The 26,967-nt window shown below is 37.6% G+C and overlaps 2 protein-coding genes and 1 long non-coding RNA gene across 5 annotated transcripts; 2 read left to right on the top strand and 1 right to left on the bottom strand.

Annotated features, from left to right (window-relative positions):
• The first annotated feature begins 106 nt into the window (after positions 1-106).
• PRPF38B (pre-mRNA processing factor 38B) lies at positions 107-9,825 on the top strand. Of its 2 annotated transcripts, none has more exons than XM_013960999.2 (6): positions 107-533; positions 3,953-4,021; positions 4,332-4,483; positions 4,567-4,627; positions 7,237-7,460; positions 7,740-9,825. In XM_013960999.2, exons 1-6 carry the CDS (start codon positions 249-251, stop codon positions 8,596-8,598), a joined length of 1,650 nt encoding a protein of 549 aa, XP_013816453.2. In that variant the 5' UTR covers positions 107-248; the 3' UTR covers positions 8,599-9,825. The 2 variants fall into 2 exon arrangements, with proteins under 2 accessions (XP_013816453.2, XP_067156915.1); XM_067300814.1 differs by lacking the exon at positions 107-533 and adding an exon at positions 910-1,230.
• FNDC7 (fibronectin type III domain containing 7) lies at positions 7,710-26,227 on the bottom strand. 2 transcript variants are annotated; one of them, XM_013961284.2, is made up of 14 exons: positions 26,136-26,227; positions 25,889-25,907; positions 24,340-24,597; positions 21,781-22,035; positions 20,826-21,086; positions 20,077-20,334; positions 18,444-18,698; positions 17,515-17,772; positions 16,839-17,093; positions 15,725-15,979; positions 14,927-15,187; positions 14,231-14,260; positions 13,658-13,721; positions 7,710-7,839 (listed from the first exon to the last, which is right to left on the bottom strand). In XM_013961284.2, the coding sequence occupies exons 1-13, from the start codon at positions 26,196-26,198 to the stop codon at positions 13,696-13,698; spliced, it is 2,454 nt and encodes an 817-aa protein (XP_013816738.2). In that variant the 5' UTR covers positions 26,199-26,227; the 3' UTR covers positions 7,710-7,839; positions 13,658-13,695. The 2 variants fall into 2 exon arrangements, with proteins under 2 accessions (XP_013816738.2, XP_013816737.2); XM_013961283.2 differs by lacking the exons at positions 7,710-7,839; positions 13,658-13,721 and having other exon boundaries at positions 13,728-14,260.
• LOC136992549 (uncharacterized) lies at positions 19,153-22,352 on the top strand. The gene is made up of 3 exons (XR_010884839.1): positions 19,153-19,361; positions 20,959-21,330; positions 22,222-22,352. It is a non-coding gene; the product is annotated as an uncharacterized lncRNA (long non-coding RNA).
• Positions 26,228-26,967: the final 740 nt, after the last annotated feature.

The raw sequence follows: 26,967 nt of genomic DNA, 5'->3' as shown, positions 1-26,967 counted from the left end.
AAGGGAAGGGGGGACGCGCCCTCCTCTCCCGTCCCCTCCCCCCGCCCTGGCGCGGGCCGCGCTCCCCCCGCGGGGATTGGTCGGCGCGGGCCCGGAAGGCGAAACCGTCACTTCCGCAGTATCCGCCATCTTGTTCGCAGTTGGCGGAGGCAGCGCCCGGCTCGGCAGCTCGTGTTGTGGTGTAGCGCGGCCGCCCGTCCGCCTTGCAGGCCTCGTGCCGCCACCCCTCCCCGGCGCCCTGAGCCGCCATGGCCAACAACAGCCCCGCTGTAGGCGCCGGTAACTGCCAGGGGCAGCAGGCGGCCCAGCACCAGGCCGGCTGCGTGCCGCCGGCCCAACAGCAGCTGCAGAGCGGAGCCCCCAAGCCGGCGGCCTCAGGCAAGCAGGGCAACGTGCTGCCGCTTTGGGGGAACGAGAAGACCATGAACCTCAACCCCATGATTCTCACCAACATCCTCTCGTCGCCCTACTTCAAGGTGCAGCTCTACGAACTCAAGACGTACCATGAGGTGGTGGACGAGATCTACTTCAAGGTGAGCCCATGGGCCGCGCCCTGGGCACCAGGGACTTCTCGGGGCCGTTCTGGCGCCTGCCCCGAGCCTCTCTGCGGCCGCGGTTTTTGAAGGGGGGAGACTTTCATTGCGGCCTACGGATTCTCTCTGAGTTCCTGGACCCTACCCTTTATCCTGTGCTAAGGGATAGGAGGAACTCTTTTTTTTTTTTTTTTCTTGCTTGATCCAGAGAGTTTAAGGTGCATTCTTCTTTCTCTGATGAAGTAAAGGTGTTTTATATAAGATTTAGAACTACGGAGTTTCAACTTAGTTCTGAAGTGGACAGCCTGAGTCAGGGCGGTGGGGATGAAATGGCCGTCTAAGGATTGCTGTTCCCTTAGCCGGAGAGAGTGGGGAGGGGACCGATCTGCATCACACTTCTAGAGGCAAACAGCCCTTGCTACCTCGAAGTTGCTAGCACACTGTATTGTTGTTGTGCAAAAGGTGTGATGGTGACAGTAGGTTTCAACAGGAGTTCGCATATGGTCTTCTTCCTCAGAGATTAAGGAACCCCTCCATCAAAAACTAGTTCGTTGTAGTGCTGCTCTTGGCATTAGGTTGGATGTGCTGGGAAGATAACTTAAAATATCAGTGCACCTATGTCTCAGTTCTTGTTTTGTTAGCAGGATTGAATCAGTTTTGCAGCGAGGCTTCTACCAAGCCAGTCTCCCAGGTGGAGGTATGCATAATTAATGCTCATCAACACAGCTGCATTCTTTGTTCTGATAATGTGAGCAAAACTTAGATGATTCGGGCTGCTATCTTCAGTCAGCAGGTTAGAGGTTATTGAGATAGTTTTCTGAGGTGGGTTGATTCTGTTTGACAATGCTGTTTTGTCACTGAGTAGATTTCAATATACTTAAAAAAAAAAAAAAAGTGGCCTTTTCAACTGATTTAACCAGGGCAAGTTAAGTTACTTAAAGTGCACTATTATTGTGAAAAACAACTCCACAGAAGCATTTTGAGATTTTGGGCATTAGTTTACTACAAAATAATAATGTTTTTTCTCTAAATGACAGCCCTTCTCTGCCTTCAGTCTGTCATTTAGAATGGACTACTTATTCTCCTAATCCTTACAGTAACATAATTTTGGATAAAACTTCAGTTAACATACCACTTGCTGCATGTGAGGTAGAAATAATCGCTTCTGAGAACAGTACTGCGAATGCTCAAGAAGTTGTAGGACCGATCATGTTCTGTCTGACTATCAGAATGCAATCAGAAGCAAGGCTTATTTTTGCCAATGAAGTCAAGAGGTGAAAATTTGATAAAAGAAACATATTTGCAGAAAATTTGAGTAAATAGTTTTAAATGGACACTTTCAGACTTAGAAATATTTGACATGATTTATCTTATTTTATTGGTAGAGCTCAACTACAATAGTTGAAATAGTTTTGTCTGCTTGTCTTAAAAGTGTTTAATTCTGTAAATAGCTTAATCTTAAACTGGAGAAAAACTTTGACTAATCCTATGTAAATAAATCTTATTTAGTGAATTTTTCAGTTATTTTGGCTAGAAACTGCAATTTAAAGAGAAAACTCAGACTCTTCCTTATTCATGTATAATAGATGTGAGGGAGAAGACGGCATGATGGTTAAGGCATTTGTTGGTATTCAGGAGATTTTAATTCTGTTCCTGTTTTAAGATTCCTGAATAATGTTGAACAATTGCTGATCATATTTTTTCTTTTAATGAGCATAGTATCCACCACAGTAGTTGTATTTTCAGAAGAGCTTGTCTTTGTTTTGGGTACCAAAATATATGGCTTGTTCTAAAAATGTCAGGATGTTGGGGCAGGAGTCTCAGGAAAAATGGCCTTAAGTCACACAGGCTACCAATAGGGACCATCAGTGAAAATCTAGATTCCGTATGGATGTGTAAATTAATTCACTTGGAGAATTGGTCTCATGTTTATCTGTTTCAGTTCTGTATCTGCAAAGTGGGTGACTTCCTCTTCCTCTATCCCTGATCTTACAACATTGTGCCTGTGCTCAATTTCATTTATTCTGAATGCTTCCAATAAGTTAAGCACATGCAACAATCTTTGCAAGATCAAGACTTAAAATGATAAGCTTTTTGAAATGAATATTGTCTTCTGTTTTGTTTTTTAAATCTGTCAAAAACGGCTTGTTCGTTTTGATTGTGGCCAATAAACATAACTGTAGTTTGAAGACTACCATGGTGATAAAGTGTCATCCTTAATTTTTTAACTGAAAAGTACATGTCCTGTGCAAGGAAAAACCATAAACAGATGGATGTGCAATATTATTTACCTCATATTTCTGAACTTCTCATGTGATGCTAATAGTATGGGAGGACATACTGGAATTCTGAATTCCATAGTACTGATATCTGTCATCTTCCCATTATGGTAAGATAGCAACAGTCAAAAAAAAGTTTAGTCACTTTGAATATTAGTAAGTCTCTGATTTCACGTGATTGTGTATGTAATTAATTTTGTGTCATATACTATTAAATTATTTTATTTTCTAAACTGCAGTGCAGCTTGGTTATAAGCTCTTACTTATCTTCAATCAGCATAACACCACTGTATTTTTTGTCTTGTTTTTAATTATTTTTAAAGGTTTTTTTTCCCTCTTTTCCTTTTTTTGGTGGAAATATACTTGCCCATTAATGTAGATGTTACTTCTTTGGATTTCACTACTTTTATGTAGCTTGGGCGGTTTTATGGTTCTTAACTTGCTTAAGATTCTTATTGTCAAATATAAGGAATGAAACTGGTTAGCTATGTTCTTGCAGTCATCTCTTCAGTGTCTGAGTGCATCTGAAAAGATTTGGATTGGGCACTCCTAGTACTTAGGAGACCATTTTATCTCAGAGCATTGTTGCAGTCTACAAAAAAACCCACCGGCTTTTTAGATTAAAATATTATATTTTATAGATGTCTTTTTTCCTAAATCTAGGTAATACTCAAATCTCTTGCTAATCTCACTGCATAAATGAGATTTATGAATATGAAACTGTAGACTGCTTTGTGTAGTTGTCATCAGCAGGTATCGCTAAACTTGTTAAGAGACAGTATAAATACAGGTAATTGTATAGTCACCACTGAAAAAAATAACAATAAGTTTTAGTCATAAAATATTTGAACTTGGAGTATATAACAAGTATAGTTGATTGTTTTGGCTGTTTTAAGTTTCACCCATGATTTTGTTTATCATTTTTTCTAATGTTATGGATGAAAAAGCCAAATGCTTTACTTTATTGACGAAGCAGACCTGTGCTTGAATTTGTCAGGAAAAGACAAGCTGTTTAAGACTGATACAGGAAATCTATTGTTTGAATTTGTTTTATTTGGGCAGTTAAATTTTATGGAGGTTATAATTGTCATTGTGTTTTTGTTTGTTTGTTCCTTCTTTCCTTCCCCCACCTCTTTTTAGGTTACACATGTTGAACCATGGGAAAAGGGGAGTAGAAAAACAGCAGGCCAGACAGGGATGTGCGGAGGGGTAAGTAGAAGTACGTGCCTTCTTAAATTTTTCTGTGTCTGGTAAATAAATACCTCAAGCATAGCTAAAATTTGTTCATATGTTGGGTCAGTCCCTAGCTGAGAAAGTATTTATTATAAAGAATTGATATATTCCCCTTGCTTCCAGAGGATCTGAAGCTGTGGAGGCTACTGTGTAGTGATGCTTTTTCACATAGTTCTGTCTGTAGATTTAGATTTTATCCTGTGTTAGTGCTTATGTTCTTTTGTAGATTCAGGATAAGGTCTTTGCAACTTCCTATGTTGTCATCTAACTTTTCTTCTGTTTAAAGGTACGTGGTGTTGGAACTGGAGGAATTGTATCTACTGCCTTTTGTCTGCTCTACAAATTATTTACACTGAAACTTACCCGTAAGCAAGTGATGGGCCTTATAACTCATACAGACTCTCCATACATTAGGGCTCTTGGATTTATGTATATTAGGTAAGTATCAATATAATCAACTGATGACTCGCTTAATATACAGAAAACTGTATTAAGATTCTGTGTTCTTTTTGTACTTCAAGGTACACACAGCCACCTACAGATCTATGGGACTGGTTTGAATCCTTTCTTGATGATGAAGAGGTATGTCCGCGAGGGTAATAATTTGTTTTCTTTTGTTTCTTTTCATGTTACTACTTTAGGTTTAAATATTGTCTGATAAACTTTGTTGTAGTTTGAATGCTACAGTGTTGTATTCTTTTAATTTCATTAATTAGTGTGGGAAGCAGGTTTGAGCTAGGACCTGGTTTCTTGTTCTTGGATTTCAAAGATTTAACAGTCTTTTCCGTTGTTTAGTATGTTATTGTCTCAGTTGTTACAAGGTCATGTGAAACAAGTTTATGAAATCGGATGCAGACAGCAGGCTGTATGAGTGTGGTATCTATGCATTTTTAGATTAGAAAAATAATTATTTTTAAACAAGGTATACTAAGTGTGCCTAGAGTGCTAAATTTGTCTTTGCATTTATTACGGGGACAGGGGGAATTGGTGCTTACATAGAACAGTGGGAAGAATGTAGAAGAAACCAACATTCATCTTTCAGAATATTACCAAAAATCTCTCTGGTTATTTTTCATTTACTGGCATTACTAAAGACTAAATTTCTTCTGAGGAAAAGCAAGCAGCTTAATTACTGCATAAGATAGTGCTGTTTTTACCAGCCTTAATGTCTTTGCTAATGGGGCAATAAAAAGCAATGGAAGTTGCTAACTTTGGAAGTTCAGTAAAGAAGCATTATTATGCGGTACAACAGGAAAATAAACTTTAAAAAAGGATTGATAATCCTTTTGTATCATAGCCCTGATTTACTGGCTGGAGAAATGGAGTAGGATCATGTGGATGAGGTTTCTAGGTATATGAAATTGAATATTCAGTCTGCTGCATACTGTTGCAATTTATATTTATTGAGTGAGTTTTAAATTGTGTATTAGATTTAAGGATGGAACGGGAAAGATCACTTTCCCGCTTCATTGTGGTATGAGACCTCTAATTCTAGAAACACCAAATGTCATAGTTGCCAATGACCTAGTACTTGTATTAAAAAGTGTTAATTATACCCGTATCTGACTACAATACAGTGTATTTATTTTAAACAGCTGCTTTCATGCTAAATATCAAAAACACTGTGCAAAGGAGACAGTTGTTATTCCAGGTAAACCTGTGTTATTGTACATTTGTAATAAAAATCAAAACATGTAAGTCTTGATTGCATAGCTGTGATATCCTCCTTCTCCCCCAGGTGGTGATGTTATATAGTAACTCTTCTCTGAAATGTTGCATTATAACTTTGGGGGAAGATCGGGGTGGAATCATTTTTCAAGGTCCCACAAACCTCTTTCACAGGATGATAAAGTGATTAAGAATGCTATTTGTGTGCAGGTCTTAACTGGTTCATTATTCAAAGTATAGTTTTTAGTTTATACATTTCAGTTCTTGCTCTAATATTGGTTATCAGCATATATTTATGTTTGTTGTTGTTTAAAACATCCCTATATATTTTTGGAATTAGTGTTGATCTTTCCCAGCTGCTTTCAGTAGTGTTTTTGTTAAGTAGGAAAAAGTGCTTGGGGCTGTTTTTCTAACAGTTTCTTGACAGTCCTGGTCAAACTCATAAGATGAAGCAGATACATATAAGAATTATTTCAATCTACAGTTTTGTTTTTTTTCTCCAGTTCATAAATCTTAATATGTGGAAACAGTTCACCTTTGTCATGCTGCTGTGAAAAGGAAAAACTTCCCAGGATACAGAGTTACTTTTCAAAATGCTTCTTATGTTTATTTTGTTTAACTGTACGTACTCTCCAGGTGCTACGTTTAACTCATTTTTTTCTTCTTTAGATCTCTGCAGCGATTATATTTGGAAATACTGTATATCTGAACACTTAAATGTGTGTGAGTGCAAGCAGTTTTACATTTAGATTTTCTCTTCCTGTTTAGATAACAAATCTCACTTTCCTTGTGTGCTTGCACTATAGGTTTGGGACTGACAATAGCTGACTAACATGTCCTGAGCTGTGAGAGGGCATAGCAAGAAGGCCTTCATGCGGTAATGACCCTTTTCAGAGACAATGGTCATCATGGATTATGCGTTTCCAATTATTTGTTCATTTATTTATTTTTTTACATATTTCTAAATTAGAAACCTCACTGCTTCATGGCAGTTGGTTTGCTATTGCTTCCAATTTTGTTAGGATGCCATTTTGTACTACAAATTTTTCTATGATCATTTTTAGATAGGCAATGATGTAGTTCTTAAATGATTTAGGCCACAGGGTTGGGTATGATGGTACACAGTTGTGCATCCACAAAATGAAGTATTACATGTAGTTTAAGAGAGGACTTCTCAACTTTGTGGCATTTAAATAAGTACAAAATCATACCATATAACCAAACTGTGTAAGGGGATTTCACGTTAATCTCTTCATTGACAGTCCCTTACCATCCAGATGGCTGCAGGATTAGTATGTGCCTGCATGCATATATATTAAGATCCACTCCCTATCTGTAACGTATATTGCCAACTCCAAAGGGCGTAGAATTTGAATTTTTCTAAGGAAATGTATTAGAATATGAGACAAGTAAACTTTCATAATCATGAGACTTCAAAAGGGCAGTAATATAGCAGCATTATTTTTGAAAACCAGTAAAGAACGTTTTTGACCGTCAGGATATTTTTTGTTTGTATTTTGTAGGACCTGGATGTGAAGGCAGGTGGGGGTTGCGTCATGACCATCGGGGAGATGCTTCGTTCCTTCCTCACTAAGCTTGAATGGTTTTCAACGTTGTTTCCAAGAATTCCTGTGCCAGTCCAGAAAACTATTGACCAGCAAATTAAAAGCAGACCTAGAAAAATCAAGAAAGATGGCAAGGAGGGAATGGAAGAAATAGATCGGCATGTAGAACGTAGACGTTCAAGGTTATATATATATTATTTTGAAAATTAACGTTGAAAGATCAATATTGAACTTACTATTAGGAATATCATGTCCCCCTTTTAGTGGGATAGGTTTTGAGGCAACGGGCAAAACAATTTATAGATGCTAATGGTTAAAATGATCAGATGATACTGTAATATTTACAGGCTGTTTGGTATTTAAGATTAAATATAGACTGTAGTTATGAAGTATTAATTGGAAAATAAATAAGGTCACTTGACTTAAAACTGTTTTAATTTGAATATCCTTTATTTTAAAAGGTCTCCAAGACGATCCATTAGCCCCAGGAGGTCTCCCAGAAGATCCAGAAGCCGAAGTCATCATCGGGAAGGCCATGGATCATCTAGTTTTGATAGAGAACTAGAAAGAGAAAGAGAGCGGCAAAGATTAGAACGTGAAGCTAAGGAGAGGGAAAAAGAAAGGCGGCGATCTCGAAGTACTGATCGTGCACTAGAACGGAGGCGAAGCAGGAGCAGGGAAAGACACAGAAGCCGCAGTCGAAGTCGTGACAGGAAAGGAGATCGGAGAGACAGGGATAGGGAGCGAGAGAAAGAAAATGAACGAAGCAGGAAAAAAGATAGAGATTATGACAGGGAAAGAGGTAGTGAGAGGGAAAAAGATAGTGATCGATCTAGAGAAAGGTCAAAAGAAAGGAAAAGTAAAGGTGATGTAGAAGAGAGAAGACACAAAGATGACAAGGACGACAAGAAACACCGTGATGACAAGAGGGATTCCAAAAAAGAGAGAAAACATAGTAGAAGTCGAAGCAGGGAAAGAAAGCATAGGAGTAGGAGCCGAAGTAAGAATACAGGTAAGCACAGCAGAAGCAGGAGCAAAGAGAAATCAAGTAAACATAAAAATGAAAGTAAAGAGAAATCAAATAAAAGAAGTAGAAGCAGAAGCAGAGGAAGAACAGATAGTGTTGAGAAGTCCAGGAAACGAGACCACAGTCCCAGCAAAGAAAGATCTAGAAAGCGTAGTAGAAGCAAAGAACGTTCCCACAAACATGATCACAGTGATAGCAAGGACCATTCGGACAAACACGATCGTCGAAGGAGCCAAAGTACAGAACAAGAGAGCCAAGAAAAGCAACATAAAAACAAAGATGAAACTGTGTGAACTCTTTCAGAAGTGGATCACATTGAATCCTATAAATGTTTGATTAAATCCTGCTTATTTTTTCTTAAAGTTGAGATTGTGCAGTAGTTGATGAGCACTCTTCTCCAACCTCCCTCTAGGCTGCAGATTGTCATTTCCAATTTTGGGTAGGGAAGTGCCTTTGTAAACCCATTCAATGCATTGACGGTTTCAAACCATTTGTTTAGTTTAATTCATAATGCAGAGATTGTCCTTGCATTTTTATTGTTCAAATGTTTCTGAAATGTACAGTCTGTACATATGTCCTGAAAATGTTTTAATTCCTTTGGCATGGTTGCCATGTTGGTTAAATTTGTATGAGGCAATAAACTGCCACTAATTCTACTTTTGTTTTGTAGATGTGGAATTATGGTTTATATCCTGAAGTTAGCATGGCTGTGCTTTACATAATAGTGTGGCTTTTTTAGGGATGGATTTTGAATGTGTATTATAGCTGAGATATTTATGTGCATACAATGTACATTGAGGGCTGCAGATTTAGAACTAACATTTATGTCCACTGTACCTGCTGTTCTCAGAACCTTTTAAAATGTATTATGTTGTTGATCACCACTGGTGTTAAATTGAGAGTGGGCTTTCAAGGATATAGTGGTTTTGATGCAAAGATTTAGATTATGTTGGGGCTTGTTTAGTAATCCTTTAGAAAGGCTACCTCAACTCAAGGGGAGACTGTTAAGGTTGATGGATGAGTACCATAGCCATCTATGCATTTTATTTGTTTGAAAACATCCATGGAAGATTTTTTTTTTTTTGAACACAATTTATCTATTTGTGGTCTTTTAATGTTTTTAATCAGCAGCTACACTGTCATTTATGATAATTCTGGGGTAATAAAGGCATTTAAGATCAGAGGAGGGAGGTAGGAAGAAGAAAATCGTTACAAAAAATTTCAGTTTCAAGCTTCCAAAGCATTTTTATAAGTGTAAACATTTAAAATACAAATTACCTGATAGTGTCCTTTTTTAAGTCATATTTTCTACAAATAGTAAGGATTGCAGTTTGTGCTGAACATTTCATCTCTGGCAGAATTTTTTTTTTTTTTAAACAGGTTGTTAGAAGCAAAAACCAAAATGCATTATACAAAAATCATATCATTAAAGTCCAACTCTATTTGATAGATTATTCTGATGACTTGTATACTAAGTGAGGAGAACCATCTGGAATAAACTCTCAATTAATTCCTTTGTATTGAGTGTCAGCTTTTCCCTGCATGTTCATTGCCAGTTGAAGAATGTTTGGGTTCCTCCATGTTTCATTTCAAAATGAAACAATGGTTTGTATAAATCAGGACTTTCGTGTAATAGGTACCATATAAAGAAGATATAACTGACAAAGAAATGGAATAGCCCAGAAAATATGAAGAGCTTAAGTATGACTCATTCATGGTCATGAAGAGGCCTGAAGGTGGAAATAAATTAATGTTTGTGCATTTTTGCTTCTGTGTGATGCAGGTCATCTAGGTATGATATTTAAATGTTATTTTTCTTGTTAAAAAACATTGTCCTCTCTGAGTATTCACTTCCTCAGTATGTATCATAAATCTAAAGAGGAGTACTGTAGTAAAACAGCTCTTAAGTTGTCATCCTCCAGGAAGAAAAAAGAGCAAACAGTGTTTCAGATTTCTAACAATATATTACAATATACTTAATTCCATAATACTTAAGCAAAAATAAGAAACTTTCTTCTTCTTCTTCTTCTTCCTTGCTCTTACTTTCCCTTCCTCTGTTGTCATGATCGCCAGTATTAGAAATACATTAGTACTGAGGTCCTTCAGGTATCGTTTGACTATATATTGTTATATTAATTACATTGTAAATTTGAGCTTGAAACCTTAAACATGCAAGAGTTCTCTCCATTGCCATGTAAACCCCAAACTATTGAGTTCCTATTTAGTATGGGAGGAAAAAAGCCGTAATGGTCGTTTAAAAATATCCTGACTGGATGATGACTGGAACTGAACTGCCTTTGCAAGTTCCCAGGAGATTCCAAGGATTCTTTCAAAACAATGAGGTTAACTTTTTTTAAAGGGAACACCTTGTCTGTCACTAGAAAGCTTCTTTTGGTCTCATTAGCTTTTGAGCTTGAGCCCATAGGTGTCTAAAATGAGCACATCCTCAGGCAGAAAGGCTGTAAGACCTCATCAGGCAAGAGGCTGTAAGGTTCAGTTGGGAAATTAATAGTGATTTCCTTCTGTTTCTTCAGTGCTCCTTCTGCCCTGTCAGTGTTAGGAACTATGTTGAAGGAATGGTTTATTTACAGGCAAAATCCAAAGATCTCAGAAATGAGATCTTTGACTTTAAAGTGGAAAGAACTGCCTTTTTACAATAAGGGTAATGAACATTTTGATACAGCTTGGACAAATACCATTCAGCCTGTGTCAGTATTTCTTACAGGGGCAAGAGTTTGAGGACTTTGCTGTTATTCTTCAATAAATAATCTTTTCTGACTTGTGGAGTCAGAATGTCCAGTGATTGGATCCATGTGATGTACTTAAGCCACCAACGTAATGGATAGTACAATGTTCATGAGTGGCAAAGAAGTTACATTGGTCCATAAAAAATAATTTTAAACCAAGACACCTGTTTTAAGTCATCACTGAGGTTTAATATCTTACAGCTCTTGGTTTTGGATCCAGGGACTCTTGAATGCATTTTGGTATGTCTGATGCCATTTTCTTTTATATGATCTTCCTTAACAGCAGAAGGAACAATGGGGTCTTCAGTGCTTACTGGTCTGATGCAGTTGCTAGCAGTCTGTTTGCAGTGGGCATTTGGCTCCTGATCCTTAGAAGGAAACTTCTGCTAATTTTGATTAGAGGTATTGTAACAGTTTTCCCAGGAGGTATGGCTACAGAGCTTCTAAGTTTTCAGGGTGAAAGTGCAACAGACTGAACATTATGAACCTGGGCTTCCCACTGTATGCCATGTGTCTGTAGCATGTGTCCGTGGTTACATAGCTGGATAGTCATTCCTCTTGAAGCCTAATCTGGCTTTGAAATTTCTTGTGGCTCCAAAGATAAGTACTATATGGACTACTAATACTAATTAAAGAAATGCACCTCTACTTTGCTTTTACCTTTTTCCTTTAAAGATACTACCTAATTAATTGTACAGTATTTCAAATACAAAGAAGTAGAAAACTGTGGCATTCTTTTATTTTAGGGAACGATCCAGGATTTGTGGCCCCAGAGATTCACATCTACCTATTGCCACATAACTATGCAGGTAATCGGTGTAAATACCTAAAGACTTACGTGTATCTGGTTTCTGAACTTGTTATGAGTGATATTTTGCTTGTCTATCTGTATTGAAAAAGGTAACCTGAATGGCAGGGCCATTCACTGTGGGATTTCACTATGTGGGAGTATTTAGTACATGCATATCCATGCTTTTTATACTTTCATTTATATGCTGATGAAGAAATACTACTGAGCTCATGCTTTTACTATTTACAGCTGAATATTTCTGTACTTAGTCAAGGACGGTATACAAGTAGCCAAGAGCTCTTAAAGGGAACCTAAAAGAATTAAGTGACTTCCACTGGTTTTGGTAGATGCTTGAGCCCTTTCTGGACTTCTGCGAAGTGTGGATAACTTTACATATGGGAGACATCCACCCAAGTGAAAGGGCTTCTCCAGGTCCACCAATTACTAAGAAGGTTAAGACAGTATTTAAATACCACTCTTGAGTATCTACAGTGTCTTGTCTCCCTCCCCCCCCAAGCAACAGTAGTTGGGTGGGGGAACCACTTCTAAAAAAACTTCAATGATTTTGGGTCAAATCCTGATGCAGTTGAAGTACAGAGGGATTTTGCTAGTTTCTTTAGTAGACTGAAAACAACCTATTTAATTTTTGAGCTGTTCTATGTCAAATAGAAATAATTTGTTTTTGGAACAGTGAGCTTTTTCTTTTGGCAACTATTCATCTTTGCATAATTACAATTCATCTTTAAAATGATTTACTTAATAGAAAACAGTTTAAATAAACTTTAATGAAGGCATCTATGATTAAATAACATCAGTGATTTTAATCAGCTGATTGTGTTTTAAGTTAAAATTAAATAGCCTAAGAATATTTGATGAGGCTTCAAACTACCTCTGAGTGCAGCTAAACTGCTTCTCCTAATTCTTTTAAAAAGGAGTTAAATTTTATTCTTTTAATCTTTATTTCAGTCTTTTTTGTTGATGCATTAGGTCTAGAACACACCTAATGATTAACTGGCTTGGAACAGCTTCTAAAATTGACTGCATTACGGGGAAAATATAGTTCAAGATTACTTAGGTATCTGTGCATGTATGTATCACATAAATGTTCATGTGTATTTTAAAAAATTATCACAAGAGTTGGGGCTGCTCAAATCTGATGTCCTGGTTTAGGTAACAGATACGGCTAGCTGTTCAGCTTCCTTCCTCCCAGTCCTCAAGTAGGTATGACTTGCAGTTAGTTACAGATGTCATCTTTCCAGTTCCAGGGAAAGAAAGACTGAGAAGGGCACTTAAAGAATGGTGTTACCAACATCTTCAACACCCAGGATAGTTGTGGGAGAACAGCAAGAAGCCGATCAACCTTGGCGAGGGGGAAAAGGTCAGCAACAAACTGTTACAGAGTGACTTCTCGCCATGCTGCTTTTGAGTCAAGGGAAGTAAGTAGTCCGGAACATCAGTACTTCATTGGAAGAATGAGTAATCTTAGATGGCAAAAAGAGAAAATAAATGAGTGCTTGTGAGGGAGTATCTTCATCTGTTTGGGTTTAGAGGGCTCTTCTGGGGAACTACAAGATAGTATTAGAAATGAGTTAAGTGAAAGACAGGTTTTACTGGTGTAAGTGGAGGAGAGAACAAATCAATATACAAATCTAGTATTGATAGTGGTAGGAGTAGACAACACTAGGTGTCTGAGATAAATATGATGTATTTTAACAAATCAGTTATATTAAATATGAAGGCTATCCCTCCAATCACAGAAATTTATAGCAGCAGGAAAAGTTTGACTAGTAAATCCTAATCTGAATCATGACTTACCTCCTTATCTGAAACAGAATTTCCATTTAGAGATGTTGTTATGCATTTCTCTTTCTATAAATCACTGTAACAGAATTCAGAAATTCAGATCATTTCAGGTAGGGAAAAACAACTTTTGAGAAATGTTTGTTTTAATAGTTGTTTTTGAAGTTGCTTCCAGCAGTTTAAATGGGGAAGTGAAGCAGAAGACTGTGCACTTGAAACCCCAGGAGAAATAAGGTAGAATAGGTTGATGTAAGCCCCATGTGGGTTATTTATCTATTCATTAAATTTATAATGGGATATGACTAAGCTTTAAAAGATAAACTTTCTTTTTGTTATGTGCAACTAGGTAAATATTAAATATCATGCAACAGTGTAGAATGGCTTGATAGTGTACAGGCCACAATATAGGTAACAAGATTTTTTAATGATGCACTGTAAGATGATGGAAGGGGGAACTGCACGGCACTAACACAAGCCTTGACTATCAAGTATATACTATTCACACCTGATTTGGTGTTTAAGGTTATATGATGCTAACATGTTTTATAAACACTATGGATTTGGAATTAATATACTCTGTGCTCTTACCCATTCCAACAGAGCTTCCAGAACAAGTTACTGAAATGACATGAAGCAGTAGTATGAATGTTAGGTGTCTGGTTGTAAGCTGAAAAACATTAGTAGTCTGTAGAATTTAGTCCATGTTATACAACTGTGCAATTTCATCAGATGGTATTAGTTTTGTAATGATTATATTTATACCCTGGGAAAGGACTCCCAAGGAAATTACCACCACTTTATTGTTATTTAAAATGTCCATCACTTTATTCTGTAGGAGTGGTTCACAAAAGTTCCTTGATTTGTTTCTATATTCAAAAACAATAACACCATAAAACAAATCAGAAAACAAAAAAACAAAATTCTCATTTATTTGCTTCTGTATTCTAACCACTAGTATCCTAACTGAAAATTAACCTTGCCCTATTCACCATGCCAGGTTGTTGATAAGCTAGTTAAGCATCTGTGTAGGTAAATGCAAGTGATCCTTATGCAAGAACTACATTCAGGGGAAAAAAAAAATTCTACACCCAGTCCCAAAATGCTTTTGTGGTGCTCCTGTCATAGACGTTGCAAGATAGCACCTATAAACATTATGCTGGAGTCAGCACTGGCATAGAAAAGTTCTGCTCCACACTGCCTTTTCTGGCATAACCTCTGGTTACATTTTAGCCATCTAGCATGCAAGAACAAAACTACGGGGTTCAAAGAAGTTTTAACTTTTACCTGAATATATATTTTTAGGACAAAGTGTAAGTTTCAGCCCTTTAGCAGTAGCCGGAGTTACTACCACTGAGTAGACATCCCCACAAGGTATCTCAGTGATATCACAGTGACTTAGACCTGAGTGAGGGGCACAGGTGAAATTGCTTTTTGAGCCATATAGGTCAGTATTGTAAGTTGTCATTTCTTCAGAAGCTCTCCAGTGTACCCGGATACCATTATTGCCAAGTCTGTATAGCTTCACCCCAGAAGGACAGCAAGCACCTAATAAAATAAGCTGGATATCAATAAGTATATTTTATAAACTCACAATACATTGTAAATTCTCATAGCAAGTTTTAAAAGCAGATGACATAATTACTATTATCCTAAATACCAACAATTCAATAAGAAATGTTTATCTTTTCACAGAAAGCCAAAGTAACTCTTCAAATGAACTAGGAAAGAAAATGTTCCATCAGGCCCACACTGTGAAGCTGGAATTCAAAAAAAAAAAAAATTTTTTTTAAATACACTGGAATATTGTTGCTCTCTCCTGACAGTGGAGGCATTAGGACTACTTAGAGACACTAGGATCCATCTGTGGGCTCCAAAATTGAATTATATTTGTTGTCAACATTTCTTTATATGGCCACCTGATGGCAGTTACAAGTGATACATGAAATTAAATAAATAGTTAATACACTTGCTGTTCCCTGTTTGGATTAATCTCAGCTACACTATTTGTGTGAGAGGAACACAACATGCAAAGTAACATGTTGATTTTTTTTTTCTTTCCAATTGCATTTATTATTTACGTACTGGAAGAATATCCTTGATAGGTGCAACTGGATGTCAAACCAGTTTCACTGACTGCTTTCAGAGATACTGTATAGTTGGTGCCACGTGTGATGCATCCCAGGAGACAATAGTTTTGAAGAGTGTGACACTTTGCCTGTCCTTTTGGAGACTCCAATGTCGTTACATATGTCTGTGCACCCATCCCAACGGACCAGCTGATATTTGTTACAGACTGTGTCACTTGAGTTAGTGTCAGGTCATTAGGGCAACAAGGAGCTTAAAAAGAATAAAAAAATAGAAGTCAATTCTCCTTTGTACTGGGGAAATTGAATGTATTTTCAGGGACTACAACTACAATAATATATGAAGAGGAAAGGTATGAAAATTTGCATACTTTTCAGGCAAATGTTAGCACACTGAAAAATATTTGACTATTTTGGCAAAGTGGTAAGCATCTAATAAACAATGTCAAGATAAGACCAATTTATCTACAAGAGTTATTACCCTGCAATTATTTTATGAGGATTGTTCATCAGGATCTTAGAAATTAATAAAATCTGTGATCAGAATCTCAGGCTACCCTTCAAGTCAAATGGCTGAGCCTAGCTCTATCTTTGTTTAAACTCTTTTACTCTACAAAATAAGATGGCCACAGCCAAACTGCCTGTTGAAAATGAATTCTGGTTTATATGTTAATCCCATAACCATGCCTGGGAATTGTTTGGGTAAGTGGTACAGGCCAAAACTGTGCTAACAGATTAACAGCATGAATGGTGGTAGGATGTGCTTTGATACTGTTTAGTTTCTTGATATGGACATCACCTCAGTGCTTCTCTTGATAATATTAATAATCAAAGTGCTGACAAGGAAGTTATGCAATATATTAGTGGATTATGTTTCTATATTTTAATTAGCTGTGACAAATTATAATTGGTTGTACTGTGGTTTCTCAGTATGACGCACCTGCCAGATGATCCTTCTTTCTCACGCATACATACATATACACATACATTTAGTCACAGGACATACCATCTAGCAGTGCAGAGAGTGCAATTTAGAAAAAGCCAAAAGAGACACATATAAATATTGTAATATTAGTGCTAAATATTTTCTATTATATACAATTGCCACATACCTGTCTCTAAAGGGACACTGTAGCTTGGTAAGCTCTGTCCTGCTGGTGATCTTGCTATAGCACTAACAGAGAAAACAGATCCACAGGGAAGATTAATTATGGTACAGGAGTTTCCAGAGCTTGTGCAGTGCCACAATCCAGCCTCTCCTCTGGCAGTGACGATATATGTAGCTTCATCATTATTAGATTGCCAGTACACGCTGATTACAGAAAGAGCGTCTTTTGAGATATTTTTAATTTCAGGACTGCAAGGAGCTGAAAGATTTTATATTAACAATATATAAAGTACTTGTTTATGCATACTATATAAAGTATACATGAATATTAACTTCCAGTTAGAGTAGGCAAAGTGATTTGGAACAGCATGTGATTCTTAAATGGTTATTTCTGGTGAGAATTTAGAACTCTTGACAGAACTGACAACCTAAAGGTTTTACATACAAAGATAAGTTGAACTGTAAATTTGATTTTCAAAAGTTTGAAGCATTCAGTAGCTTTCAATCCAAGCCCCTCTTTAGGTCTCTGATTACAGTATTTTTTTTTTAACAATGGGAAAAAAAAATCTACTGGAAGTATTATCATTTACAGTAACTTGGCGCTCAATGCTTTTTACCCATGAATCACTGCAGTGTCTAGTTATTTATTCTGCTGAGGAAAATAAAAATGATCATAATACCTGTTGCCACATATTTAGATGCACATGACTTATTGCTGCCCCTGACTTCACTGAAAGAATAAACGGTGATATTGTACTGGGTGCTACACCGCAGAGCCGATAAGGTGCACGCCGGGGCCGTGTCATTGCAGAGCACCACGCCGGTCCAGTCAGCAGCTCTGGTTTCATACATTTCAGCACCACGGACAGGAGACCAGGTAACCTGCAGCGTGTCACTCGACACCACCACGGCACTGAAGTCGCTGGGGCAACAAGGCGCTAAAAACAAATGACAGAGATGGAAACCTTGAGGTGAACTGAAAACTGACATTAAATAAAGCAGTGTTTCATTTATTGGTGTTCTTCATATATTAAATCTCCAAAGATGTCTTATGCACACAGTCTCATTAATCCCAAACTTACTTTTTGAATTAGTTCAGTATTCCTCCTTCCACTTCAAAAGAAGGCATTCGAATATATAGGTTCCTATATACTCGAAGGGTAATAGCAATCTGTAATAAGCCATTAATTACAGAAAAAAAAGCTACATGCAAACCCCAGATGTTTGTATTATGTATTCTCTTGATTTAAAATTTCAAAAGCATCTAGAAATTATCCAAGTAACTTTCACAACATCCTTCACGATTTCCAGATGAACTGGTTATTTTTTCATTTTACAAATATGAAAACTGACTGTGAGGAAGTTTAAGACATTGCTAGATTAAACTAGTTTCAAGTCTGTAAGTGTGTTGTTGCATTTGACTACTGAAGTTAAAATCAACTGCAATTTGAAGTGTTGTTTCTTTCTGTCGATCTTTCTATGTTTTAGCCAAGAATTGAATAAAAATAGAGGTTTAATTAATTATCTTTCAATAAAGATGTCCAGTCAGCTCTACCCTAAATACTGCTAATGGATCTAAATTAATGTGCAAAAATACATTGCTACTTACCAGTAGTGTAATTGAATACATCACCTAAAGGACTCTGCCCCGCCTTGTTATATGCAAAGACGCTAATGAAATAGGTGAAGCCGCAGTCTGACTGGAAATGGCACTGAGTATGGGATGTGTTGCAGTGCACTTCCAAGCCATCATCGCTTTTCACAAAAACCACGTAATAACGACCAAAATTCACGCTAGACCATGATACCAACAGGATACCAGTTTCATCCTCTTCAATTGATATACTTCCTGGTGCACAAGGGACTGAAAACAACATTTAAAAAAAGATGGGAAAGAATTAGAATATTTAAGTTATTTAAGTTATACTTTAGGAAAAAAATAAGAGGGATATACAGAATTTATCTACACAGCTTGAATAGTTAGCAGAAAACAGCAACTCATCTGGCTTTACAGAGAAAGCTATTTACATTTAGATGAACAGTGAGAATCATTTTTATAGAACAAAGGAGATGCTACCTTGATTGCTTACATAAAAAAGATTTGCTTGTTCACAAGGAGCCCTTGTGAACAACAACAGAGTCACTAGGCAGTATTCCAAAGGAATTGGCACATTCTGTGCTCACAAACTGTAGTTTTGGATGACGTTTGGCAAACTACCTTGAACAGCAGTTGGCATCTGAAAGCCTTTTTATGAAAACCCTTTACATACTGGTGCGAAACTCATTGTGTCTGTGTCTGAATATACTGGTCTTTTGCTTAGATTTCCTGTTTGGTGCCATCCTAGAATTTCACATGGAACTGCAAAATCCATGTTTTTTGTTTTAATAACACTTTTCTTCCCTTTTTTTCTGGTTCTAAAAGTTTAGCTCACTGCTCTTAGAAGATACATCATCTAGCTGAAGCACTTTTGACTGGAAAGATTACAGCCCACAGCTCTCATCCTATTAGATCTACTGAGTTGCTTATGTGAGTATTTCTAACTCATATTAATAAGAGGTCAAAATGAACCAGGTTACATTTAATAATTTGAATATTGTATCTTTAAAGTAGCATGTATTAACAAAAATGGTTTAGATTTTGCTTACACGTGTAATACTTCCAACAGGTCAGGGAGTAATACCCTCTGACGTGGCAGTGGTGATAAGTAGCTGAGAATACCAACCTTTTGTCTTCATAAAGCTGCTACCAGACAATGGCCTGTGACTATATCTTAATTTGTGGTGCAGCTTTAGCTGGAAGTGGTTATTTGTGACCTGCTTTCTAAGTAACTCCTAGATCTAGCCTCCCAGTTCTCAGCCTAGGGCTAGTCCTCAAAGCTATTCTTTCCCCACAGATTTCTCCCAATATGTGACTGAGGTGACATAGGTGGGGGTTTTGTAGTGTTTTGTGTTGTTTTACGCTCAGGAAATTGACTTTAGAATGGTTACTTCTGATAACAGGAAAATGTAGGCTTAGTGGTTCAGCCAACAACATACACCATTCCAGGTTTTCTCACAGAAGAACGAAGAAAGTTTAGACTATTCTCCCTGAAATCAGAAGATACATGAGACAGTTCATGCACAGAAGCAGAAATAACTACTTGAGTACCACTCATGAATTGTAATGGATTCATTTGCATTTGAAGTTAAAGACATATATATCAAAACATTATAAGCTATATAAAGATCAATTGTTCACTTACTAGTTCTTAAGTTTACTGCAACAGTTGGTTTACTGGATCCAGCATCATTATGTGCTATGACAAAAACAGAATATTCTGATCCACATTGGAGTGATGGCACCATGCAGGAGGTAGAAGACGTGTTACACTTCAATTTCAAGAGTCTATTGGAGGCTATCACACTGTAAGTTAGAGCTCCTTCTGTTGGCATCCAAGAAACAATAGCTCTTAAAGTGCCACTATTAAAAGCTACTTGAACATCCGCTGGTGCCTTCGGACCTACAGTGTAACAGTTTGGAAAACTTGTAAATACAACTTAGCATATGGCCTACAGACATGATCTTTTCAGAACTTGCAAACTAAATATAATTTTTGTGATGCAGATATTACCCTATTCATATTAAAGCGACATACATTTTTAAAGAGAGAATTCTAGTTTTGTACTGACACAAAACTTTCTGTTGAAATTTCATGCTTTGAGTATTTGTTGTTCACAGACAGAAAAATCCTTAAATCAGTTCCAGTTTATGTAATCTTTAACCAGCTCTGTCCCAGGTAAAACTTTAGTGGTAGTTAATGATATCTTTGCCTCAGTTATATTCATTAAATTTAGCCATCTCAGAGTTTCCATGAACTTTGAGGTGAGGATAAAATTTGTATGAGCTGAAAATCTGCCCAGTGTTCACTGAAAAATATAACAGTCACATGTATACATATATACTTCCTAGTGGGCTTTTATATTCTTACTTTGGTTTCAAAAATTTTCTTACTTGTTCTTTGGTTATATGTGAAATCATCTCCAGGCATCCCATTGACATTCCAGGCATATGCCTTGATAGTATAGAGAGTTCCTGGGTCTAGATCTGTGAATATCAAGGAGGTATTGGTGGTGTTCTCTTTCAGCATTCTGCCCAAACCATCGGACCTCATGAGGGACACAGAGAATCCTGCTGCCATGTACACAGCTTTCCAGCTCACCGCAATGGAGTTGCAGCTCGGAGAACTTACCGACAGGATTGGAGCGGCCAGGACTGTTGAGAAAGAGCACTGATAAAGCCTTTGGATTTCTAATAACGTGTTTAAAGGAACCAAATTCCACATTCAAACACAGAAATGACAATCATCAAACTCTTTGAGACAAATTCACTGATAACAAAAACAGAAGGGTAAATTAATGCAAGATTAACAGAATAGATGAGGAAATTGATTTGGTACCTCCATCGTGACACTACAGTTTTGCAAAAAGAATATAACCCATATGCCAAAGCATGAAAGGTGAGTGTGTAGAGGAATGAGGAAGATACTGCGTTTCCTATCCTCTAAGTTTTACATTGTCTTATTATTTTATACTTCGAGTTGTTTCTCCTTTTCTTTCACTCTCTCAAGTTGTCTTGTTGAAATAATCAAGTCTTTTGTTGAAATAAAATCCATACATTCATACAAACTCTGAACGTTTAACTTAAGTACTGTCACAAAGTAAACTTTCATTCAGGCTCGTATACTGGTCATTAAGTCAGACACCCAAATTCTAGTTCTCAAAAACTGCAAGGTTAATTTGCTCCATACAGTTTAAAATACAACATTATAATAATTCAGTACTGGTATACCTCTGGACTATACTGTTTGTTTTGTTCCAGATATTTTCAGAAATAAAGGAAATTTTAGGAGCCATGAATGCTTTAACTATAATAACATTACAGCTTTCTAAATAAAAATAAAGTCCACCTGTTTTTGCTTTTCTGGAAGGTGAAGGTTGGCTTCTTCCACCTGAATTTATAGATCTGATGGTGATTCTGTACAGGGTAGCAGCTTTCAATCCTGTCACTGTGCCTGGTGAATTTGTGACTGTAGTTTCAATGAAGGAATCTCCATCTTGTGCAGTCAGTAGATAACTAGTGGCCCCAAGAACAGCTCTCCATTCCACTGTGATACTGTTGCTAAGTTTTGAATAAGCTTGGTCAATAACAGGTATGTCTGGAGCTAGAAGGGAAATAACAGACATGCTGAAGTTAGGTAACTGAGCCCTGTGAAGTGTTGAGTGCTCTGAGCACTGCTCAGAGACTGATAAGAACAAATGGTCTGTACTTTCTATTAATATTTTAAATCTAAATTTTTATTTGACTTTAAAAAGTTAAATAATATAACATGTAATGACTTTTGTTTCAGGAAACAGTTTCAGTGCCTGGAGTGCAGTGACTATTGAAAAACTGTGTAATGTTTGAGAACTTTTGGAAGATCTGCTACTGGTATGACCACACATTTGTCTTTCAAGATGAAAGCCTGTGTATCAATTAATATGATAGGTACCGTGGAGGATGTGGCTTTGTACGCTTTTCCTGTTTTACAAGTTTTTTTTGTCATTCCTCTTTATATGTTGCTGATAGTCAGTTAGTTAGACTTGCTGATAGCAAGTCAGTTTTTGATTTCTTAAATCAAAACTAGTATTTTCTTTCTTTCTTATCTAATCTCTCATATGCTTAATGGCCAACTGCTGGGCTGAAATGTTTACAGACAGGGTAAAAAGAGACCAGAATCATTCTTTATGGCATTTTACTGACTTCACTGGAGTTGTCCCAGCATAGCCACAGAGCACTGCATTTCCCCAAATGATCTTGCTGCAGGTTTGAAACAAGTTTAAATGAACATTAACAAAATACATGGGGTCTTGAATGTTCTAGATTAACTTTCATCTTTTAATGAAAAACTTTCAGTACCTTAGAAAACACTACTGAAAATGACCACTATTTAACCTAGATTGCACTAGGAGGTCTCTCTTTTATATTACTCTGTAGCCAATTAGCTATATAATAACGAACAAGAAGTGGATGTTTATACAAAACAATCTGAAGTAGGATGGTGTATCATAGGTATTTCTATATCACAGAATCATAGAATAATTTAGGTTGGAAGGGACCACTGGAGGTCATCTAGTCTAGCCCCCTGCTCAGAGCAGGTCTAATCAGCTATACAGTAACATGCCACAGCAAACGTTGCAGTTAAATGCTTTCCTAATGCCCTGTGCTACAGGCCATTGAGAAACTGAGTCATGCAGGGTAGTCAGAAAGGTGACTACAAGAGGGCATGCTTCTTAATTACATGCAATTTATGTTCAGTAATCAGGGTTTTCCTACTAGAATCTGCATATATAAAGCAAGCCCATGTGTTGCAAGACTGCAAAAGACTTGAAGAGAAAAATGAAGGTAAAATGAAGGTGTATCCCACCTAAAATTAGGAAAAAGAATGAAAAAGTATTTGGGATGTCAGTATGCACCTTGAGGCAAACATCTTGATAGCAGGGCAGCTAACTTGGGATTTCAGAGACCTTTGCAAGTGTCACGAGCATTACCTCTGCTGTTTTAGACCCAAGCATTTTCTCTTTCAGCTGTACTCAGACACCTTCTTTTGCCCCATTTGTGAAAATGGTAATACATATTCTGTATGACCATACCTGCAAAAATTTTGCAGATTTGTCTCTTACTATCTTTAGGACAGTTGTCAGCTACTACACTACGATTCTTTTTTCATTTTAAAATATTGTCTTTAATAACAATCCATAAAAAATTCTACACAGAAAACATTGACGCAAGCCTAAGGGAGTTCTTTACCCACAGGCAAAGTGGAGAATGTATAGCACTTCATTTGTATCAGAAATAATACATTAATATTCTGTAATTTAAATCAGTTCTCCCATGAGTAAGCTAGCAAGAGAGGTATTTTTAAACTTATCAGGATAAACATATTTTAAAATTTTTATTGCAATTCAGTTACTCTTTTTAGAAGATACAAATTCTACTGAAAAAATAATGTCTATTTCTAAAACTTGTCAGTTAAAGTATTTAAAAAATAGAATTTCAGCAATGTTTTTTCAACTGCATTTCAGTGATGAAACAAAAAAGAAGGACTTTGGTTTATGTAGATTCTCCTGTAACATCCATCAATGACTTACATGCTACAGAGTCCTTTTGCTATGAAACCAAAATACCATTTCTCACTGTCATTACTGAAAAATGAATATAGATTCACATCTGCATTTGTAATGAAAACCAGGGTAGGTGATTCAGAAAGCTACAGTCTGATTGGGCGAGCAGGGAAACACATATATATTAAAAAAAACAAAAGGGAAAAAGAGCTAATTAGGCCAATACTGAACTCAATAGAGGAATGAGCAAAAGGTTTCAACAAGCATGGCAGCTATCCCTAAAAGTATGATGAAATATCCAGGATGAAATCCCAATCCTACTGGGGTCAATGGAAATTATACTGCATAAAGCCTTTCTTACTAACCTGTCGACTGCATAATCTGTGTTTCAGCCAGAATAATTCCATTCTTGTCAATGGCTTCTGCTTGTATAACGTAAATAGTATTGGGAATTAATGAAGTCAGAGTACCTTTAAGAGTAACATCACTAAAATGAGCCAATAATGACTGGCCTACAGTATTCACAGGATTAGCTGTAACTTTGTAAGAAGAGGCTCCTGAGAACTTGGGCCAGCTGAGATAAATGCTTCTTGATGTCACATCATATATAGACATAGAGAAACCTAAAAGGAGAGAGAGAAAAAAAAAAGAAAAAACAGAAAAACATTTTAGTTAATTCTGAATTTAGTCAAATCTTGACAAGAAGATTGTTCAGTGCCTCATCAAACATTTATGTGACCTAATGTTCAGAAGACAGGCATTACACTAATTTTGGAATGCTATTTCCATCATTCACTCTGTAATCTATTATTTACTGTAATAACTACTGCTTGCTCTCGTAATATCATTTTGTGATGATAACTATTTTTCTTAAAAGCCCCTTATGCTGCAGTATCATTATTTAAAAGTTTATCCTTCATTAAAAAAAAAAAAGTGAACTTTGGACCCTTCTGATTGCAGGAAGAATATGACATGAATATATTCTGAAGCTTTACAAGGAAGAAAGAAGTCAAAATGTATTGTTAATGTGCTATTCAAAGAAATATGTTTTTTAAAGCATGATAGGGAGGCATTGTTTGACTCATTGTTTTTCTAATATGTAGATTTGAGAATGCCCTTACTATTTTCTTTCTTTTTGACTTTTAGAGCATTGAAAATACTGGATATAATCCATGTATGAAAATGCAACCAGTATCAATGGTATTCTACACATGAATAGGATCAAACGTATATTTTGCAAATCATGAAAAGAATAATGTGCTACCGTAAGTGTCCAAATACTGCAACAATATGGCTAAAATAACTTAGCATTTAAGACTCTGACAGTTCAGTATATGTAGAAACATATACTATCACCCTGCTTAGTGAATGAATTGTGAGTGTATTCCTTGCAGTCTTGCATTCCTCGCATTTTTAAATAGTCAATATTTACATTTTATATATAGGAGCTCTAAGCATACAAAGAATGTGAGACTGAATAAAGTACAAAATTTTGCAAAGCATTAAAAATATTTAGCACTTAGAGATAATGCTTTTTCTGTTCTTTTTTTGGAGACACAAAGGATAACAGTGCAAGTACGGGGCAGCCTGAAGCCTCCTTGTAGCGAAGTTATGTGGGTATTGCATGGAACAGCACAGCTTGTCCGCTGAGGATTCTTGTTGATTCAGTCTAAGGTCATGGCATAAGTGGTGTGTACAAATATTTGTATGAATGTTTAATAGAATTGGGACTCCTAAAAACTGAGTGTTTCAAGTTTGTAAAGATATCAGCATATATTTTTTAAACTGAAGCAGACTTTAAGACAATTTCTGTTTATAAAGATGCTAGAACTTATTTTATAAAAATCAGAAATTTATGTGTTCTCTTCAGACCTATTTAAAACAAGCAGGCAAAAAGAAAATTTGAAGATTTACCTGTGTTAGCTGAAAAGATCTGAAAAGGAAGATGTAGAAAATTAGAAATACAAAGCGAAATATTTATCTGAAAATTTTAAAAGCGAGTCACTTGTGAACGCATGCAAAAATGTAATAGCAACAAAAAACTCCGATGTAGGAGCAAGTATCAGATAGAGTCTATCGAACAGTCCCTAATTTTTAGTTTACTTTCGCCGAGCACAAAATATCCTTTAAAACACCTGGAAAGCAAGCTGGTTGCACTCACCGTTTCCAGGTTGCTGCAGATCAGTGCCACGACCAGGAGCGACGTGCGCTTCCCACCGCCCATCTCGCGGGCGCTTCGCTGCGGGCCCCTGGCGCAGCTCGAGCGGCGCCGGCGGGGGCGCGCTGCCCCCTCCGGGCGCCGCCCTTACCGCGGGCTTTAGTCCCGGCGAGGGGGGGGGCGAGCTGGGGCGGGGGGAGCGAGCTGGGGCGGGGGAGCGGGCGCCGCCCCCTCGCGCGTCACTGGCCTGGCGGCGGGTCCGAGGCGCTGCTCAAACGCGCCCGACACAGAAGCGGAGAGAGAAATGTCAGGCCGGCAGGGAGGGAGGCCGGCAGGCAGGCAGGCCGGCAGGGAGGGAGGCAGGCTGGCAGAGAGGGAGGCCAGCAGGCAGGCAGGGAGGCTGGCAGGGAGGGAGGCCAGCAGGCAGGGAGGCCGGCAGGCAGGCAGGCAGGGAGGCAGGCCGGCAGAGAGGGAGGCCAGCAGGCAGGCAGGGAGGCTGGCAGGGAGGGAGGCCAGCAGGCAGGCAGGCAGGCCAGCAGGCAGGCAGGGAGGGAGGGAGGCCGGCAGAGAGGGAGGCAGGCAGGCAGGCCGGCCGGCCGGCAGGGAGGCAGGCTGGCAGGCAGGGAGGGAGGCCGGCAGGCAGGGAGGCTGTGGGGTTTTCTTGCTGCTACAGGACGCAGGTTTTCTGTTGCACATACGTGACCCATAACGTAACAAAGCCCGATGTAAATTTGGCATTCACTGTTCAGTTCATTATGTATTGCTGTTTTTGTCAACTTATGAACACCATTTTTTCCATCTGGAATGACTCCTTTGTCTTGTTCCCGTTTGAATG

The sequence above is a fragment of the Apteryx mantelli genome, chromosome 8 (assembly GCF_036417845.1).
Source record: "Apteryx mantelli isolate bAptMan1 chromosome 8, bAptMan1.hap1, whole genome shotgun sequence".
Lineage (NCBI taxonomy): Eukaryota > Metazoa > Chordata > Aves > Apterygiformes > Apterygidae > Apteryx > Apteryx mantelli.
The sequence above is the reverse complement of the archived record's forward strand: the minus strand, read 5'-3'. Positions and strand labels throughout refer to the sequence as shown.

Excerpts from the sequence above, each read along its gene's own strand:
- FNDC7 (XM_013961283.2), bottom strand. The coding sequence starts at position 26,198 with ATGGGCGGTGGGAAGCGCACGTCGCTCCTGGTCGTGGCACTGATCTGC. Across the intron at positions 20,335-20,825 it reads CACATATAACCAAAGAACAA|GTCCGAAGGCACCAGCGGAT; the intron begins GTAAGAAAATTT and ends GTTACACTGTAG. Across the intron at positions 15,980-16,838 it reads CAGTGTCCCTTTAGAGACAG|CTCCTTGTTGCCCTAATGAC; the intron begins GTATGTGGCAAT and ends ATTCTTTTTAAG.
- PRPF38B (XM_013960999.2), top strand. The coding sequence starts at position 249 with ATGGCCAACAACAGCCCCGCTGTAGGCGCCGGTAACTGCCAGGGGCAG. Across the intron at positions 4,022-4,331 it reads AGACAGGGATGTGCGGAGGG|GTACGTGGTGTTGGAACTGG; the intron begins GTAAGTAGAAGT and ends TTCTGTTTAAAG. Across the intron at positions 7,461-7,739 it reads GTAGAACGTAGACGTTCAAG|GTCTCCAAGACGATCCATTA; the intron begins GTTATATATATA and ends TTATTTTAAAAG.